The following is a 19,322-nucleotide window of genomic DNA, read 5'->3' as shown; positions in this document are numbered from 1 at the left end:
ATGTCACAATTTTGTGCTTGCTACAAGTCTGATGCAATGTGAATTTTTTACACAACTTTGCCCTCAAAGTGGATAAAAGATGTCTTCAATTTGATCTTGAAATATTCTCTCAACCAAAATCACTGCCTTCAAGTGAATTTTGATCAAATGTAATGATCAACATGATCATCAAATCGCTGGACTGGGTGTGTTTTGTATTCTGCATCAGAATGAAACTTGTTTGTATTTGTCACCAGAATCGCCACCTTGGAGATGAGATTCGCTGCAAATCAGAATGGAGTCTGCTGATAAAATTGCCACCTTGAAGACTTGGGTGGCCAGATTGACCTTCTTTGCATTCCAAAGCTTGGGCGGCCAAATTAGTCCCCTTTGCAGTTCTCTACTTGTTTGGCCAATTTGAGTAGCTTTGCAATTTGATGGTTGGATCGGCTTTTCATGGTACCTTTGCATCTCATGATGTGATCGGCTTTCTAGGGCACCTTTGCATCTTTTGATCTAGGCGGCTCTTCAAGGGATCTTTGCAACTCATACACTTGGGTGGATTTTTGAAGTACCTTTGCAATTTTGATTTGAGGTGGTGTTTTGAAGGACCTTTGCAACTTTGGTTAGAGGTGTTGTTTTGAAGGACCTTTGCAATGTTTGCTTTAAGCGCCCAAATTGATTTGTTTTGCATCTCCATCATTTGGGGTGGCCTTTTGAACATCTTTGCAATTTATAACTTGGGTCGGCCAAATCAACCAGCTTTGCAACTTTAGATTGAGGCGGCTTTCTAAGGGACCTTTGCAAGATTTGGTTGGAGGTGGCATTTGAAGGGACCTTTGCAACATTTGCTTGATGCGGCTTTTGAAGGGACCTTTGGAACTTGTTATCATGGCGGATTTTGGAGGCACCTTTGCAAGATTTGTTTGAAGGCGGCATTTTGTAGCACCTTTTCATCTCATGATCATGGCGGCTTTTGAAGGGACCTTTGCAACATTTGACTTTTGCAATTGAAGTCCTTTGCATTTCTCTTTCATTCGTAGCATTTTGATTTCATCAAAGCTTCATTTGTACAAACCTGAAATTGTTAAGCTAACATTTATCAAAATCGATCTTTTGAGTAAATTCATGCCTTTGTCAAGGTTCACATCAAAACCCTAGCTCATGCCATCTCAAACCCTTAATGCCCTCTAACTTGCAAATTGACAACCTTTTTGCATCTTGACAATCTTAGCAACTTTGCGAGTTTGACACAACCACATCCTTAAACTCATCCCCTGTCACAAGCAAGGGCGAACAGCTACTAAACCTACCAAGCTAAACACTAAGCAAAGCGAAAAAAGTGGGGGTCCCCATTTGCAATGGGGCGATGTGTGAAAACGTCACAACAGGTGGTTTTGTGAAACTTTTCATTTTGACTAATGAGTGTTTGATTGGTTTGTTCCATGAAAGCCCTCAATTCGTTGCCCAATTGCTCACCCATGTTGGTAGTAGTTCCCCTTAATTGGTAGGCTTGCATTTACTACTCTTCACAGGATGGCAGGATTATGCTTTGATACCACTGTAATGCCTCTCTTTTGGTCAACTAGGAAAGCCGGAACAATTACCCAATTCCCACTTCTTACTTTGTCGAATAGTTGCAATGAAAACCAAGTAAAGTTGTTTCACCAAATATCAATTGCTATTTCTGATATGACTCTGTAAGATATGCTGTGAATGAGATGTTCCAATCTGCAGACTTAGAGAGGAATTTCCGCTCTTTTTGATAGGACAATTGTATGTATATGCTTTGAATCTCCTTCTTGGAATGATGGCAATAATGGTATGCCAGCTATCTCTGAATTTGAGAATGGACTTATGCTGATAATCTTCTTTGATTCTTTTAATGAAGAAGGTCGACTGCTGTTTCAGGTTTGTGCTTGGAAATGTTGGAAATATTGTCATTGATGTCAAAGGGCACTCAGTTGATATAGTTAGGAGTTCATCATTGATGTCCGATGAATATGGACAAGGTCGTTAAAACATGCTGAAAGTGTATCGACAAGATTATCATCATCATTGATATCAGTCCAAGAGTGTTGAAGCAATTGGAGTGATATATTTAAAGTAACTTGGATAAGTTTTATAAGGCAATTCAAAGCAGATTCATAAGATGCGAATAGTATATCAGTTTATGGGGATAGTCTTTGAAGCAGACTGTTAACAACTATGGCCAAGTTTATACCATGACAATATGAAGGTTATCTGCAGACTAAATTCAGTTCATTACATTGATAGAAATTTGTATTCTCAAGATAGTGAGCAGCAGTTTAAAGCAAACAACAATATTTTTTAAAGTAAAGATTATAAATTAATATAATATCCAAAAGAATATTCTTAAAGTGAAGATTAGTAAAATAATAATCCTAGCACATAAGACAAAATGTCTTAGCATGAAGTCAGCACTTAATAAAACAGAAAATTTCGCATAGTCATATGCAGCACGTGGCAATTGGTTTAAAATAGAAGAAAAGATACTGCGAGTTATTATTTTAAAATGGCTGCAAACACAAAAGACAATAAAAGGACAAAGTCACAAAAGACAACACTTAACAAAGTAGCGATTACACTTTATTCAAAGGACAACTAGTATTAGGTGCAGCGATTAAAGGTGAATAATATAAGGTAAGCACATCATTGAAAAGGCAGCAATTCCATGTATATTTAAGGAGCAACGATCAAAAAGTTTTTTTTCCTGTGCACCACATAAGGCAAAGACAGCACAAGACAAATCCACATAGGACAAAATAAGAAAGGACAAAAGTGAATAGAACAAAGATTAGAGAGGTGCAAATTGATTATGATTTGTTTGCTATATTAAGTCCATAATGGCCAGCGAACACTTAAAGAAGACATGAATTAATAGTTAAAGGCAAAATAAAAATGATACGATTTCTTTATAAAATAAAGTACGGCTACCTCCATTAAGACAGAGAAATTCAACTTGGTCAAAACCATTTGAAGGGTGCGATGTGATTAAAGGAAGAAATGATTTGTTAATGCTTATAAAAACAATTATATAATTTGCTAATTCAGAAAGGTGCGATTGGTCTGATCCATATATAAGAGATAATAGTTAAGTGCATTTTGTTCATTTTATGTTTATTTAAAAGAAGAGGTGCCATTAAGTGGAGAGTTATATTCATTCATGAAAGAAGATGTCTTTTAGGGAATCATCCCTCTTGGAAGGATATAAGATAAACATTGAAGTTTGAGAAGTGCGTTGGTTGTGTGTAAGAGAGTGGTGATGCATGGTTCAAGAACATAAAGCTTATGCACTAGGATTCCATGATAAGGAGATAGACTGCAGACTAAATGAAGAATTTTATCTAAGATGTATAGTGATTGTAGTCAGATTTGTAAGAAATTGAGAATGAGATTATGTGCAGATTTTTGAAGGAGGAAATTGTGATTTCTTTGTGATCAGAATTATAAGAGTGTGAAAAAATAAAAGATATAGCAGATCTGCACATTCAGATCTGTACAGAAAAGTAATGTTTTATTTTTGATTTTAAAGCAGATATAAAGGAAGGGAAGGGGCAGAAATATGAAGTGTGATTCAGATTCATATTGAAGAATATATGCTGCCCATGTTTAAGGGATAAATGCAGATATATATGAAGAACATATTTGTTGTGTAAGAGCAGATTTTGAAGGAAGACAGTGAGATACTTTTGATCAGACTTGTGAAAGAAGATTGTGTCTGATTTGAAGCTGATTTGTGAGGAAGGGGGAACAATATTATCCTTTGAAGAATTTGTAGGTTGGTGCCTATCAAATAAGAGATTGGTTTCTCTTGCTGAATTGGTGCTTCCATTGGTTTGGTGCCTACAAATTCAGGGGTTGGTACCTCTAGTAGGTTGGTGCCTACAAACATTGTAAAAGAACAAATATATTAAACCATTAATTTGCTGTGGTTTTCTCCCTTTAGGGTTTCCACGTAAAACATTGTGTTATTGTGTTCTTATGTGCATTTAGTAAGTATTACTATTGTGGTTGATAAAAGTTTAATTTGGTAAAGATGGTTGTTATACTAATTCACCCCCCCCTTCTCAGTATAACCATGTGCTCTTCAGGAAAGTATGCAATATCCTGGTGCTATTTCTGATGTAAATCCTTTTTAACATGCAGCCTTTAATGCCAATGGCAAATAATGCTCAAGAGAGCAGATCCATTGAGGATATAAATAGAAAACAAATTCCAAATCGATTCTGTTTGAATGAGTTCAAACTCCGTATAGATATGATGGAAGAGTTGCCTTCAAGAGATATGTCTCTTCATAATGATGCCTCACCTTAACCAAAAGCACATCCTTTCATAACAATTGGTTAATTTAATATAGTAATCGCTGTCACCCTTCCTTGTTTGATCGCCTAACAATTTATCTATATCTCCTTTAACCATTATTGACTATTATTATGGTGCATTGATAATATGTCTGGTTTTGACATTAAGTTGTATCTTCCCGTATGATTGGTCTGATCAAGGCCATCATGTTTCCTCTCCACCGGGTGACATTGTTTGTTGCTAGTCGACAGTCTCTGTTCTATCAATTTAGAATATATATTTGGTAAACACCTTCCCTAGCGATACTCATCGCATGGCAATTAGTTTGAATGCTGACTTGTTGATCGCTGTTCGTGAGTCTATTCTTGACGACACCTTGATGGGTACTCAAATGCGATATCCGATCCTTGATTGGTGGTTGTGGCTAATCTCAATGGGCTTAACAGATCACGTAATATTATGGTTACTTCTGTTTTATTGATGTTAAGTTTGTTGTGTAACCAATTCAAGTGCTTCTGCAATAAGTAATAGACTATCTTTATTAAGTCGACTATCATATTCTCTTTGAGGAATCATTGTTTTATTATTCTCCACTTCATTCTATGTACTCCATCATTATCGCCTTCAGCAGACTACCTTTTGACAGCAGTTTGGGAAGAAAGGGAGCAGATTTCTGATCACAGTAAACCGTTTTCTTTGTGTGCACCTTGGCTGTGTGCTACCTTCAAAGTTCAACTTTGTAACTATACAAGCTACCGGATTGTTGGCAGTGGTCTTAAGGACTTCATTTGCTTTGTAGTAGCATTCCTATCTAAAGATTTGTATACTCAACTTAAATAGAAATCTGATAAAGATATTAATTTGAATGTAATTGTTCAAATCAGTTTTCAGTTTACTTCTTGTTATTAGTAGGAAGCATTTATCTATTCAAAACTTCAAACACAAAAAAACACACCTTCTGCAACTTCTGTCTAGCTCTGAAAGATCACATTTGAAAGACACATAGTATTATTAATTTAATCAAAGAACAAGCAGGTGTTCTACTTCTGCCATTTAAATATTCAGTGTCCCAAAGAGGGTGGGACATTACAGCTTTCTACTTTTTCTTAGTCCTCCTATAAGAACATAATATACAGTAATTCCCAAATTCTCCAGCCATGGATGCCTCCAATGCTTCCATATGATTTTTATTTACAGATTTTACAACCCATAATTCCTAGGCCTTGGGTGAAGATCAACAGTCACTGGATGTGGAAATTGCGCTTGTATGGTTCAGATTCTATGTTTACTGTTAGTACAGTTGTTTACATTAGCACAACATCGATGTGGTCTAGAGACAATCACATCCATGCTGTTGTCTTTCTAGTTGCACTATCATCCTAGTCACACTATTGTCTGTGTATGGTACTATCTGTACTACTGTGAAACACTTGTCCTTGTAACTAAAACCATTTTCTGTTTATGTTTTCCTATTACGTAGATTTTCTATATCCTTTTGAATCAACACTTAATACTGGGGCAGGACCAATAACAATCAAACATATCAACTAACGAGCTAGGAACAAGTGGGACCATGAAAAGTGATGAAGTGCCAAAGGGGAAGCACTAATGCAACGTGAAGGGAAGCCAGTGATCAACAAGATTTAGACATGTAGCTTGAAGGTGATGGGATAAACAATAGCGAGGATGCAAAGAGAAATTGAAGACCATTAGAGTAGGTTTGCTGATGGCCAATTAAAACCATAAAGTGCAAGGATTCCATTAAACTTAGGTGTTAGGACTTAAATTAAAAGTGTTGTGCTAAGGAAGCCAAACAAGGTCCAATGAGAGATTTGCACTTGAGAAATAGAGCCATGGGGAACAACATGGAGGGTGGAGGGTATGGTGAGGTGCAGGCTTGAGTCAATTCTCTTAGGCTGGTTATCAATTGGCACGAACCCTTTGCACAAGGCCACATGGGCATATTTCCAGGCTCTATTTCGGAAGAGCTAAAACAGCAGATTAGGGAAAATTGAGAAGAGGAGTTCCTTGATTTCTAGGGAAAGTTAGGCTGTGTTGCACAAGTGAGAATAGGATTGTAGAGGATGAAATTTCACTTAGAATTCATGGCTATGGTTTATAGGGATGTCTACATCGTTTTAGTTTCAAACATTCAAATTGTATAAAGAATGCTGTAGTTGCTACTTTTAACTTTAAGATTCCAAACATTTGAAATCCAATTGCGATTTGCAAATCATAAATGCTTGGATAGTAGGAGTACTACATTAGGAAACAAGTGCACAACTAAGTTGATTACTTGGTACTGTATGCAGGTGATCTTCTCTTGACTTATCTAGTGTTGATTGCATGATACTAGATATTTTGTGTAAACGTTTCCTAGATTTATTAATAGTTTTGTAGATTTATATTATTTTTTTGGCATACAACTTCAAATTTGAAAGTTTGATAGCTTTCTCTTCCTGTAGTTTCTCACTTTACTCAGATCAATATCAGTTTGAATGCCTCAATTTATTGAATATCTCACAGGATTGTTGTTAAAATTTAGCCTGTGATTTGGAAAACAAATTTTCTTATTGACATAATTGCAATCTAAACTAACACAGAAATAAATTGATTACTCGTAACTGTAAGCAGGCAATGGAAGAAAGATTATGTGGTTTAGAGCTCTCAAAATATCTTGTTTCACTTTGTAACGATCTCAGCAATCGTGGTCTTGGTAGTTCATCTGTTCTCGTGCTTTTGAAACATTCAGTAGAGGTGCAGATGGATAAAGATCATGAATATTTTTGTGATTTTGATTCTATGCTGATTACGTTGGCACATATGCTGGCTACCATGCAATATGAACACGAACAACTTCTACTACTCAATTTGGCCATTGTTTCCCTTGAATGGAAACAAGAAAGTGGTAAGTTGCTGCTTCTTGTTAATAGTTGGTTTTGATTTAAATATTTCTTAACTACTTATGATATGTTATTTAAATATTTGTTTGCCACGTTCAATTAGTTATTCATTTGATACTAGGAAATTTATTTGAGTAGTGATTTTAAAATATAGTTATGTGCAATTATGTTTCCAGGATTAGCATCCTTAGTTAATTGACATGACAATCATGCATAAGTTTGGATTACTTATTCAATGTCTCGTTTTATTTTTCTATTTAGCAATATAACATTACAAAGGGACTTTAACTCTGTATTTGGGACTATACTTCACAGATGGATAAGTTAATTAATGCTGTATTGTTGTGTTTGGTTCTAAAGTATCACTTTTGTTGGTGAAATTCCAAGGACCTAACATAATCATAGAGCCAAGTATTTTCTAAAAAGGCCCGGTTCTTTCCAAATAATGAAAAGACAATGGGACAAGCTTCTGTAGATATTTTTAGAGTTTAAACTGAGTGTTAAATTTGACAGTGTATAGAGAAGATACGGCACTTACTAGATTTGTGTCAGTAAAGTGTAAAATTGTTTTCTTGAACTACATACAGAGGTACACTTGATTCCTGAAACTCTCAAAAGTTAAAACTAGCAGATTATTATTCAAGACTAATCAGTGCACCTGATTTTCTTCTATATGGAGGGCAATACCAAAAAGAAAACCTACTATCCTTTGGTCTGGGTGTAAATTACTGGGAATATAGTGATCAGCATTGGATGAAAGCTATGAAAGAAAACTTGGAATAGATTGAGAAGAACCAGACTTGGTAACTTGTCCCAAGACTGGATAACAAGAATGTAATTGGAACTAAATGGGTATTTTAGAACAAACTGGATGAGGATGGTCACATAGTGAGAAACAAGGCAAGATTTGTATGCAAAGGATATTCACAAGTGGAAGGAATAGATTTTGAGGAGACTTGTGCTCCTGTAGCAAGAAATCTATGCTATATATTTTAGTTGGAAAAGTTGATTTTCTTCCTTTATCTTGCCATTTGGAAGAGTTGTCTTTACATTTATATGATATAAAGACCAACTAGAATAAGATACAAGAGACATAATTACTTTGATAGCAGTGTACTTGCAATTGGAGCAAAGGTCTTGTCATATTCAATTACCTCTCTTTGAGAGAACCCTCGTGGAATGAATTTGGCCTTGTACTTCCTTTTCTTGTCTGGTGCATGCTTCACCTTGCAAGCACCTAGAATCACTCATTAACTTTCTTTTGGTCTTGACACAATCTTCAAAACACCGTCTTGCATAAACACCACACTTTGAACTTGCCTCCTTACAATTGAAGTCTTTGCATTAATGATGAAAGAAATTTATGCAACCTAACTTTAAAACTTTTAGGGGATGACACTCGGAAAGAAGTTTTGAATTCTATTTCTTTTCTCTGTGCCTCTTACAATGTCTGAGTAAGTCATTTAGGCTTCTTGGCTATACTAGAATGTAGTGAGATATTTGCTCTTGCATTGGAGACTGGCTGAACTACACTGGCATTGCTCTAATTTGTGGATCAACACTTGGGATAGCAATTTGTGTACCCTCTTCAACCTTCATAGTAGGCCCTTGAGGCTTAGATGACCACGCATCTTCATCAAATTTCATGTCTTGGCTCAATGCTTTCTTTTGTTGTGATGAAACATAGCCATGGTAAGCCTTGGAGGACTCATCATATCTCACAAACTCATCCTTCAATCTAGAGAGCTCAAGCTTCATCATCCTCTCCTTTTGCAGATGAATGTAGACATGATTGCCAGACAACTAAGAATGAGAAACATCAAGTTTCTTTACTTGGAATGCTTCATTTGGACTCTTGTCTTTCAACATATTGTGAGGACACTTTTACATAATAAACACCACAATTGCATGCCTCTTCCCAAAGAAACATGGGCTAGTCTAGGTCATGGATTACTTTGTGTTTTCTTGCCAATTTTTCTTCATCTTTCAAGGCATACTGATAGGCTTCTTCAACTCTTTTTATTCTAATCATACTAATATAATCCTGAATCGATAAACGCTGTCCACTTACATACCTTGACACCTTCCCAACATCATCATTAGCATGTCCTACTCGAATACTGAATCTGTAGAACTCCTTTGTATATTCTTTGACACTTAATTCTTTTTGTTTAAAATTTTGTAACTTCTTGAATAAACTAGTTGATAATCTGCTGGTAGAAATTTGGCCTTTAGTTTGGTTACCATTTTGTCCTACTATTTGATCTTTTCCTTGCCTCTTTTCCGTCGCTCTGTCTGTAAATGATCCCACTATAGGGATGCATGTCCCTGCAGCTTCTTGCAAGCAAATTTCACCTTCTTAGCGTCTTCAATTGATTTGAGATCAAAATATTTCTCCTTGGAGATTTAGTCTGCCAGCTTTTTAGGGTCCAAACTTTTGTCATAACTTTGTGGATATATACTTGGTTTACTGTTGATTTTAGACATTTCTTTTAGAAATATTTCTTGTTCTTGGTCCACTTCACCTTCAATTTCGTTGTCTTCTTTGTCTAGCACTTTTTCATCTTCACTGACATCTTTTACATGTCCTCCCCTTTGCTGTGTTGTTTCCATCACATCCAATCTCATTGTTATTTCTGTTAGCATTTTTGCAATTCGCCAACTCATGGTGCTCTTGATCTTCTTCGACCTGTGTGCGCCATGTATTCGCTCGAGTTCTCTACATTTGCAGTTTTTCTTCATTTCACTGACCTGCAACAAAATTCTTTGAACTCTTCTTGACATGACCACAATAACTTGGCTCTGATACCACTTGACACAGTCTAGAAATGGGTATCTTATTAGATGGTCAAATCTAGCAGCTAATATGCAATAATTACACAATGACAATAAAACTTGTAGTTCAATTTTGGAAAATAAATTTTACAGTCATTCAGGGACAATCAGATCTCTTCACAGAAGAATTATCCACTGACAAAATTGTCCACCCTTTCCTTCTTGTTTATCTTTGTTTTGGTTTGTTCATGGTCTCTTCGCCTTCCTCTTGTTAGCAAATCCTTCTCTTTCTTTATATTTGCTTTCAATTGGTTACATAGAATGTTTGCTCGTTGTAACCAATTCTTTTAATCACCTTTTGATTTTGTAGTTAGCCTTAATATTTGAGAAAATCTGTTGGAGGTTCGAGGGGTTCTTTTGAAACCAAGTCAAAAGACCGACATTCAATTTTGTCTTCGAACTTCTTTAGAGGCTTTCCGAAAATCTTCTTTGAGCTAACCATGAAATCTTCCTTTGTTCAACATGAAAGGTTGTGAGTTGCTTGTTGAAGGTTGATGAGCTTTTGACCACCTCATTGGGCACCGATGAGGTTGTGACAACCTCCTTGGGTGTTGATACTAGTTTCAAAACCAGCTTCAAATGCCAAAACCCGTTAAAATATTTCCTTCATCCCGATGATATCGTTAGTGACGTTGCCATGAAGTCTTTTTCTTTGCCTTTTTTAGAAGTTCTAAAAGTGCCTTGGTTGCTGGCAAGGTTGTGACAACCTTGTTGGAGGCCGACAATTGTCTTGAAACCACACTAGAGCTTCCTATGCTGCCTTCAAAAAAATTTCTTTCCAAAGAAAAGATCTAGATAAATCTAGCAATTTGTGAAATAAGTTTTGAAACCAAGAAAGCTCTAATGAAAACAATTTTGAAAGGGTTATGAATGTACTGTTGGGAGAAAATGAGGTGACAAGAACTTTGTTGGGATTCGACGAGGTTGTGAGAACCTTTTTAGATGCTGACATAGGTTATGAAACCTGCCTAATTTGTCAACGCTCTTAAACTTAGGCAAATTTACCCCATCTGAATCTGAAAATTCTCCCAACCAGCAACAAAAACAAATAGAATAAAACTGAACAGAAGCTTTTTGTTTTGGTTGAAGCAAGATTGCTCGTGAATCCAGATGCTCCTGCATCAGTTGAGAATCTAGTTGTGACATTTCATATCCTTAAAACTTTTGCAAAACTTTCATGAAGATCCATGGTTTTGGTGGCTAGGAATGATAGTGCATCAAAAAATTCAACATGAAGTAATTGATATATATTGGTCCTAGATAGTCTTTTCTTGCAAGGAAAAGCCTCTTCTGTAGGTAGAGATACTATGTCTCCTTCTACTGCTATCTAGCAAGGTCTTGTGGTTCAAATCTGTAGGAATAGTAGTCATCACATATCTGATTTTATCTTCTTCACTTGTCTCTTTGACAAATGCAACCCTAAACTTTGTTCATGTATCATCCTTCGAGAAATACAAAGTTGTTAAAAGGAAATTTCCATCACTTACACTTGATTTTTTTTTTGGATATGCAATAGATATCAGTTGTGCACCTTGTGGTGGGAACATTTTTTGATCATCTTTATCAATTGAGACTTCATTTGACCAATCCTTGGAGTTTGAATTTGAGAGACCATCAAGGTGTGAATCCTAAAGCACTAGATTATTATCAGAGTACACATGTTGGAAAATATTATCCTAATTTGACAAACCTTGCAATACATTGCCCCATTGTAGCGTTCCTTGGATAAACTGAGTTTCTTCAGCTTTATTAGAGCAATCAACTTCAATGAATATGGCCTTGAGAGGGAAGAAACAAGTAGACTCATTATTAATCATACAAGTGTTGTCTCCTATAACCCAACTTTAACTGTGGATATGATTCTCTGACAACATTTTGTTTTCCTTGATTAGCCATCCTCCTTTGATATCTTTAATAAAAGGATCCACTTCTTCACTGATATGTATAGGATTTATTGAAGATGAGTCAAGCCTTAGGAGGAAATAAATCATATCCTCCATCGGAGACCTGTTTTCAAGGTGTTGTAAAACGGAACCGCCTCACCACAACTGCCTAAACACAGAACGGCTCACCACAACTGCCTAAACACAGAAACCTCACCACAACTGCCTAAACACAGAATGGAACTGCCTCACCACATGTAGAACCACCAAAATTTGAAAGATTGAAAAGTTTACCTTGACTACAAACCGCTGAAGCAAACCACATAATTGCCTAAGCATGTCACAAAACCGCTCAAGCAGGAACAAGGCCACCCAACTGTGATTCTCAACAGTCAAAATGAAGTTTGATCAGTTGAAAGTTGATTTGTGTTGATTTTTTGGTGTCAGGAGGTGTTTTGGGCAGCATATGGACCTGCAAAACCAACCTTTATTAGTAAACAAAGAATAAAAACTCATCAAAAGATTTCAACAAAACATGTTATCAGTCACTAATTAGAACCACCCCTTCACGTCACAGAACTGCCCAACTGGGAATAGGGTCACTCAGACAGAGCCCCTGCACAACAAATAAGATTTTGTGAGTAAAAAGTTGATTTTCTGGTGCCAAGAGGTAGTCTGGACAACATATGGGCCTGTAAAACCAACTTTTATACGTAGACAGAGAATCTTTGTTAATAAATTTGAAGGAAATCAACTTTAAACAAAGGGAAGGTATGTGTCAAGCAGCTTGATGATAGAACCGCCCAAACTCAGCACAGAGCTGCCCAACTGTTTTGAGTTTTGTTTGGCTCCAGACTTTGAACTCTTATTTGGTACTTATCTTGGGACTTACAATCTTCATTTTTAGATTTATACTTGACTTTTGCTTCAGATTTGCAAACATACATGTAGGCTTTCTTAATGAAGAAATATGACAGAAGTCCATGTTGGTTTGGATGTATGATCTCAGTCTTGACCTATACTTGGAACGTTCAACTTGGAAGTCGTAGTATAAAATATGTCAGTCTATCTTGAACAGATTGGTTATGACCTTGACGGTTGCTTGATATTTCTCATATAGAATTTATGGTAAAACAATGGGACAATGGTTATTGAGTATTGAGGAATTGTATTTTTGCTTGAATATGTAAGGCAGCAAGCTGCCTGTGATGAGTATTCATGTGAAATGTTGAGTTTATATGGAAGATCAATGGTAAGCTAAAAGTGTTAACAGGCAAAGTGTGTTAGAACATAGAACATATTTGAAGGAGGTTGAAGACAAGGTTTTAGTTCATAGAGTATACTCAAAAGAATACGCAAACAGTAGCTTTACCCAAGATTGTGAGTTCTAATGAAACTATTTTACAGTGTTTGTTAGCACCTAGTTTAACAATGTTTATTCTCATAGTGTCAGATGACAGTAGTAAAACATTTCTATGTTTAAAAGAAGTGTTTAGAGTCACCCTGCAACTTGCTTGAACCTGAGATGCTGAGTGGTGGAGTCCAGGACCAATCACTGAAGGATTGGGATGGTCTGGTGGCTAGATGCTCCTTATTTTAGTCTTAGAGTTAGATTACATTTTTGAATAAAATTAATTTGCTATATCCATTCTCCTTTTATCTTACCTCTTGACATAATTATTTGGGATAAATGCAAAGGCAGTTAATTTGCATTCATTAAGTGTCTATTTCAGTGTATTAGAATTGAATTTTTAGCTTTTTTTGACTCTTTAAAGACTATCCTGACATGAATTGGAGTTTTACGTCTTACACAGTTCTTTGGATTACAGTTGTTCTATGTCTAACATATTTCCGCTTATCAGTCTTCCCCCTTTTTGTCTTTTTCAAGAGGAAGACACTTATGAGATACATCACATGTTGAAAATTTGAACATAATCCAAAAAAAAAAGATATCCAGTTAATAATTGTCTTACTTCTTCCAGGTTTGCAATTGTTTCAAAACACTGTGGCAGATTTTCCAGTGGAAGTGCTCTTCATTTTTCCTGTCATTCATGTTATGTCATCCCCATCAAAGACTATTAAAAAGACTGCAATAAGTTTGCTACAGGTCTTACAAAAGAAACTACATGAGTTACTGCTCAACCCTTCGCTGATTACTATTTCTGAAAGCACATTGTCTGATGGCGAGAAATTTGGAATGTTTGTGCATCGTCTTGTAAAACATATTTGGTCCCAGGTATCACTGAGTTTTGTGCTTTATTTCTATTGTTCATAATGTATTTTTCTGTTCTATTAGTTTCAGCCTTGGAAGGGCAGATACAGTTCAATTTGCTTGTGTTTGATTGTAAGTTACCAACATTGTATTAAATTTTTTTGTTCTCTTGATTTTATCTTAGTTAACCATCTGTTTTCAACTTTTCATGTAACTGAGATGAAACCATGTATTCTCAAAGTAAATACAAGGCTCCACTATAAGGCCTGAACCCAAACGATAATAATGCAATCCCAGCTGTGCACATTTAATTGCAGAAAGTTAGTAGTATTTCATAAACAAGCACATAATTAGATTGCCTAGACATTGTTATTTTTAAGCTTTCATCAAACTGTAATTAAACCTTCAGTCTGTGTTGCCTAGTACTGCAGGATGTGTTAAAATATTTGATGTTATTAAACAATAGAGCGAGAGCTCTATATAAAGAATTTACAACAGATGATGTTTCTAAAAGAAACAATTGTAAACTGAAGCTGAAAATAGAAACTAACTAAAGACGACTAAGATGACTAAGATGACCATTAAAGAAACATTACAATATTCTCATAGGATGACCTGCTACACCCAATTTTGTTTGGTCTTGGTTTAGATCCCAGGCTAGATCTGGCCTGCTTATAGCCAGGTCACATCCCATGCCTTTCCATTCAGCTGGGGTATGACTCAGATGTATGTGGCCAAATGGAGAGATCTGAGTATGTTCCTAGGGTGAACTAGGGAACAACCTGCACAAATGTGAGAGAATCCTGCAATTTTAAAAAACATACAAAAAGTTAAAACAATCTAACCTTAGCAAACTAAAAAAATTAATTTTCATCTCACTAACAAAACAAGTTGCAAGTTCCTGAATACTGCTTTATCTAACCAGTTAGGTGCAACCATTTGGCAGCAAAAAAGGCTGAGTTGTTGCATATAAATTCCAAGTTGCACCTTCTTTATCATAAAGTAGTTGAGTACAAGGAGGCAGCAATGAGGCATTAAGACTATAAAGGAATACTTCAAGATGAAGAGCCAGTTTATTGGAGAAATTTATACCTATAATTACCTTTAGAATAGATATGATAACCTAGTATAAGCTAGAGATATTACAGGAACAATGGAAAGTATATCAGGCTGTATAACTTTGAAGATTTTGTAGCTCATTTTTAAGTCATGAATATGCACATAAATGATAATATAATTTTAACTCAACAGACATCATTGAAGAACGTTTCAGTAGGAAAATGGTGTAAATGTATTGTAATTTCCAATTTAATGGACAAGTTATATGCAGGATGGTGTATTTTAAATTTGATATTATGCCTATGACACTAATATTGCTATCTTTCTTTTACTGCAGGTAAGGAGGATGAACATGTATCGATTTCAATGTCATCTCCTTTGATTGGAATGATGTATAAATAGTAGGGTGGCCACGATCAAGTGGCACCTTGATCGGACATGTCTTTTAGACATGTCTGACCAAGATGTCACTTGGTCGTGACCCCTACTAACAACAACCAATCCATAACTAATCGGTGCTTCAAACATACCCGATAATGAATCGGTATCCTTAATGATAACAGCGCTTATAACATGCCCAATAATGAATCGGTATCATTGCTGATGATAATAGTGCTTAATCATATCCGATCGGTATCATATGTTAATGATAATAGTGCTTAAACATATCCGATCATGAATCGGTGTCATTTGTTAATTGTTACAGATATAAAACATACCCGATTATGAATCAGTATCAAAGCATATGGATTAATATAACATAAACAATAACAATAGTTGTTAGCATCATATGCTATCGGGTTAATACCCCGATAGCATATTAATGCCGATATGAATCAACATTAATATGCTATCGGGTTAATAGCCCGATAGCATTTTAGATTGACGCTTAACATAGTTAAGCAGGTCGTCAATCTAATCCAATATCAATATCATAATTGTGACCAATGTTATAGTCTGATAAATATAAAGCATGAATGAGTAAGCAGAATATAGGAGATTACTGAGTTAGGAGAGTCTATACATATAATATGAAGTACCATCAGAACATAGGATACAAACATAAAACATTACTCTAAGTATGTGACATAGGGTACCACCCAACTATGTGATATAATAGATTCGTCATTTTATTATGACAAGATATCACCTAAACATGTGATATCAGTATTGCCTAAACACGCAATACTGAGGATAAACATATGAGGATGGTTAAATTCTCATCTTATCCATGTTGTGATATGTGTACAAACATTTCATTCAAATGTTTTATCACAACAACATCATGGCACATCCATGACATACCAGAGATCCAACATGATAACTGGTTTGAGAATCATAAGATCGTCACCTTATGATGTCTGCATACAAGTGTTCATAATCTGAGAGATCATCACCTCTTAGATATGAACACAGGGGGTAAAACCTAGAATGTCTCAATATGACAAAAAAAGTTTACATTTTCAACATCTTATTTACAAAGTAGATTATCTTTCTATCATACCTAAACCCTTTCTGAAGTGATCAACCTTCACTTTGGAAAGTGGTTTGGTCAGAATATCTGCAGTCTGATCTCTTGTACTAACATATTCTAATTTGATCACATTTTTGTCTACCATGTCTCGTACATAATGGTATGGGATCTCAATATGTTTGGATCTATCATGGAACACTGGATTCACTAAAAGTTTTATGCAACTTTGATTGTCGCAATGGATGATAGTAGGTTTCATCGGATTGCCAAACAATCCCACAAGCAACTTTCTAAGCCACATTGCTTTTCGGGCAGCCATGGAGGCTGCAATGTATTCAACCTCGGTGGAACTTTGCGCTACAGAAGACTGCTTTCTGCTGATCCAGGATATCATGGCTGATCCCAAACCGAAGCAGCACCCAGAGGTGCTTTTCCGATCAGTCACACTTCCAGCCCAATCTGAATTTGAGAATCCGTGTAGATTAAGATCAATTTTCTTATACTTGAGACCAAGGTTTAAGGTGCCTTGTAAATATCTCATAACGTGTTTTACTGCTACCAGGTGTATCTCCTTTGGCTCAAACATAAACTGACTCAAGGCATTCACTGCATAGCAGATATCTGGTCTTGTATTTACCAGATACATAAGAGACCCAATCATTTGCCTGTATAGAGTGGGGTCAGTAGAAGGTGATTTTGCTGCTGCTTCTTTAAGTTTATGAAGATTGGTTTCCATTGGAGCGGTCATAGGTCTGCAGTTGAGCATTCCAAATCTCTTCAGGATGTCTAATGTATACTTGCCTTGGTTTAGAACAACGTTGTCAGGATTCTGCCATACTTCCAACCCTAGGAAATAATGAAGGAATCCCAAGTCCTTCATATCAAATTCTTTGGATAGCTCTTTCTTGCATTGATCTATAAGGTGATCTTCTCCAGGCCCTGGGAGCCTGTTTGAGCCCATATAGAGCTTTCTTGAGTCTGCACACATGAGATTCTGCATGATGGATCTCAAATCCTTCAGGTTGCTCTAGGTATACTTCTTCAGATATCTGTCCATTAAGAAAAGCTATCTTTACATCCATTTGATGTACCTTCCATCCCTTTGTTGCTGCAATGGCTAGTACATCCCTTACTGAGGTATATCTGGCAACAGGAGCAAATGTTTCTTCATAGTCTATCCCTTCCTTTTGAGAAAAACCTTTGGCTACAAATCTTGCCTTATATTTTTCAATGCTGCCATCTGCTGCGTGTTTGATCTTGAAGAGCCATTTAGAAGAAACAACAGACTTCTTAGTTGGCCTAGGAACAATTTCCCATACATCATTTTTCATTATGGATTGATACTCTTCAGACATAGCATCCTTCCATACTTGATGTTTAAGGGCATCTGTTATATTGTCAGGTTCGTTTTTAGATAGGTCATTCATAAGAGCAACATAGCTAGTAAATTTATTAAGTCTTTTGCTTTCTCTGAAGGTTCCAGAAGGAGCAACAAACCTCTGAGCTTATTCTACTGTTTTGGTGGCCCATAGTGGTCTTTTCTTGAGATTTCTAGGTGTGTTTTCATTTTCATTTTCAGTTTCCTCTAGATTCTCCCTCTGAAACTCAGGGGTAGGATTTTCATCTAAGTTAGAGGTAGGTACATAGATTTCAGGTTCTATGAAGTTCTGAGCTCTTTTGAAAGCCAAGTCTTCTTCAAATATTACATCCCTACTTAGTTCAATATTTCTTTGACCAGGTACATAGATTCTGTAGGCTTTGGAGGTTTCACTATATCCTACAAGCAATCCCCTCTTTCTAGAAGGTTCTAGTTTTAGTCTCTTTTCTTTAGGTATATGGATATAGACAGGACATCCAAATATCCTAAGGTGGCTAATATCATGCTTAATCTTAGTGAATACTTCCTCAGGAGTTTTGTCCTCAAGATGGGAGTGAGGGCACCTGTTCTGTATATACACAACGGTGCTGGAAGCTTCAGCCTAGAGATTAGTGTTAAGGTTTTGATCTAGGATCATGGCTTTGGCAGCTTCAACTATAGTACTATTTTTCCTTTCCGCTACCCAATTTTGTTGGGGGTTATACGGTATAGTAAGCTCCCTCTTAATCCCATTATCCCTACAAAATTCTTTAAATGAGTCTGATGTGTATTCTCCCCCATTGTCGGTTCTTAGGGTTTTAATTTTGTTTCCTGAGTGGTTTTCAGTTAGTGATTTAAATTCTTTAAACCTAGAGAGGATCTCTTCTGATTCTTTACTTTTCAGAAAGTAGATTCAAGTCTTCCTAGAGTAGTCATCAACAAATATTACATAATACAAGAATCCCCCTAGAGAGGATACGGACATAGGTCCGCATACATCAGAATGAACTAATTCTAGAATTTTGCTAGTTTTCCTAGTACTATTTTGGAATGCACCTTTGGTATTCTTACCTAGGGCACATCCTTTGCATGCCCCTGAATGATCCTGCTTTAATTTGGGTAGACCTGTGACAAGGTTTCCCATTGAAGATAAAGCCCTAAAATTCAGATGGCCTAATCTTCTATGCCAAACTTCATTTGCATTAGTGGCTTCATGGATTAGGGCTAGATTGGTTTCTGTGCACAACTCATACAAATAGCCCTGTCTCTGTCCAATGGTCTTTGCCTTCTTGAT

At 36.2% G+C, this 19,322-nt stretch overlaps 1 protein-coding gene across 2 annotated transcripts in view; it reads left to right on the top strand.

Annotated features, from left to right (window-relative positions):
* LOC131035366 (protein RST1) overlaps positions 1 to 19,322 on the top strand; it is a 198,453-nt gene that overhangs the window by 14,622 nt on the left and 164,509 nt on the right. For both annotated transcript variants that reach the window (XM_057967040.2, XM_057967039.2), the window contains exons 4-5: positions 6,940 to 7,213; positions 13,909 to 14,162. In XM_057967040.2, the coding sequence (XP_057823023.2) occupies positions 6,940 to 7,213; positions 13,909 to 14,162 (528 nt within the window). The remainder of the gene's footprint in view (positions 1 to 6,939; positions 7,214 to 13,908; positions 14,163 to 19,322) is intronic.

Source organism: Cryptomeria japonica, chromosome 1 (genome assembly GCF_030272615.1).
Source record: "Cryptomeria japonica chromosome 1, Sugi_1.0, whole genome shotgun sequence".
In the NCBI taxonomy this organism is placed as follows: domain Eukaryota; kingdom Viridiplantae; phylum Streptophyta; class Pinopsida; order Cupressales; family Cupressaceae; genus Cryptomeria; species Cryptomeria japonica.
Note: the sequence above shows the minus strand (reverse complement) of the source record. Positions and strands in the feature narration are given on the sequence as shown.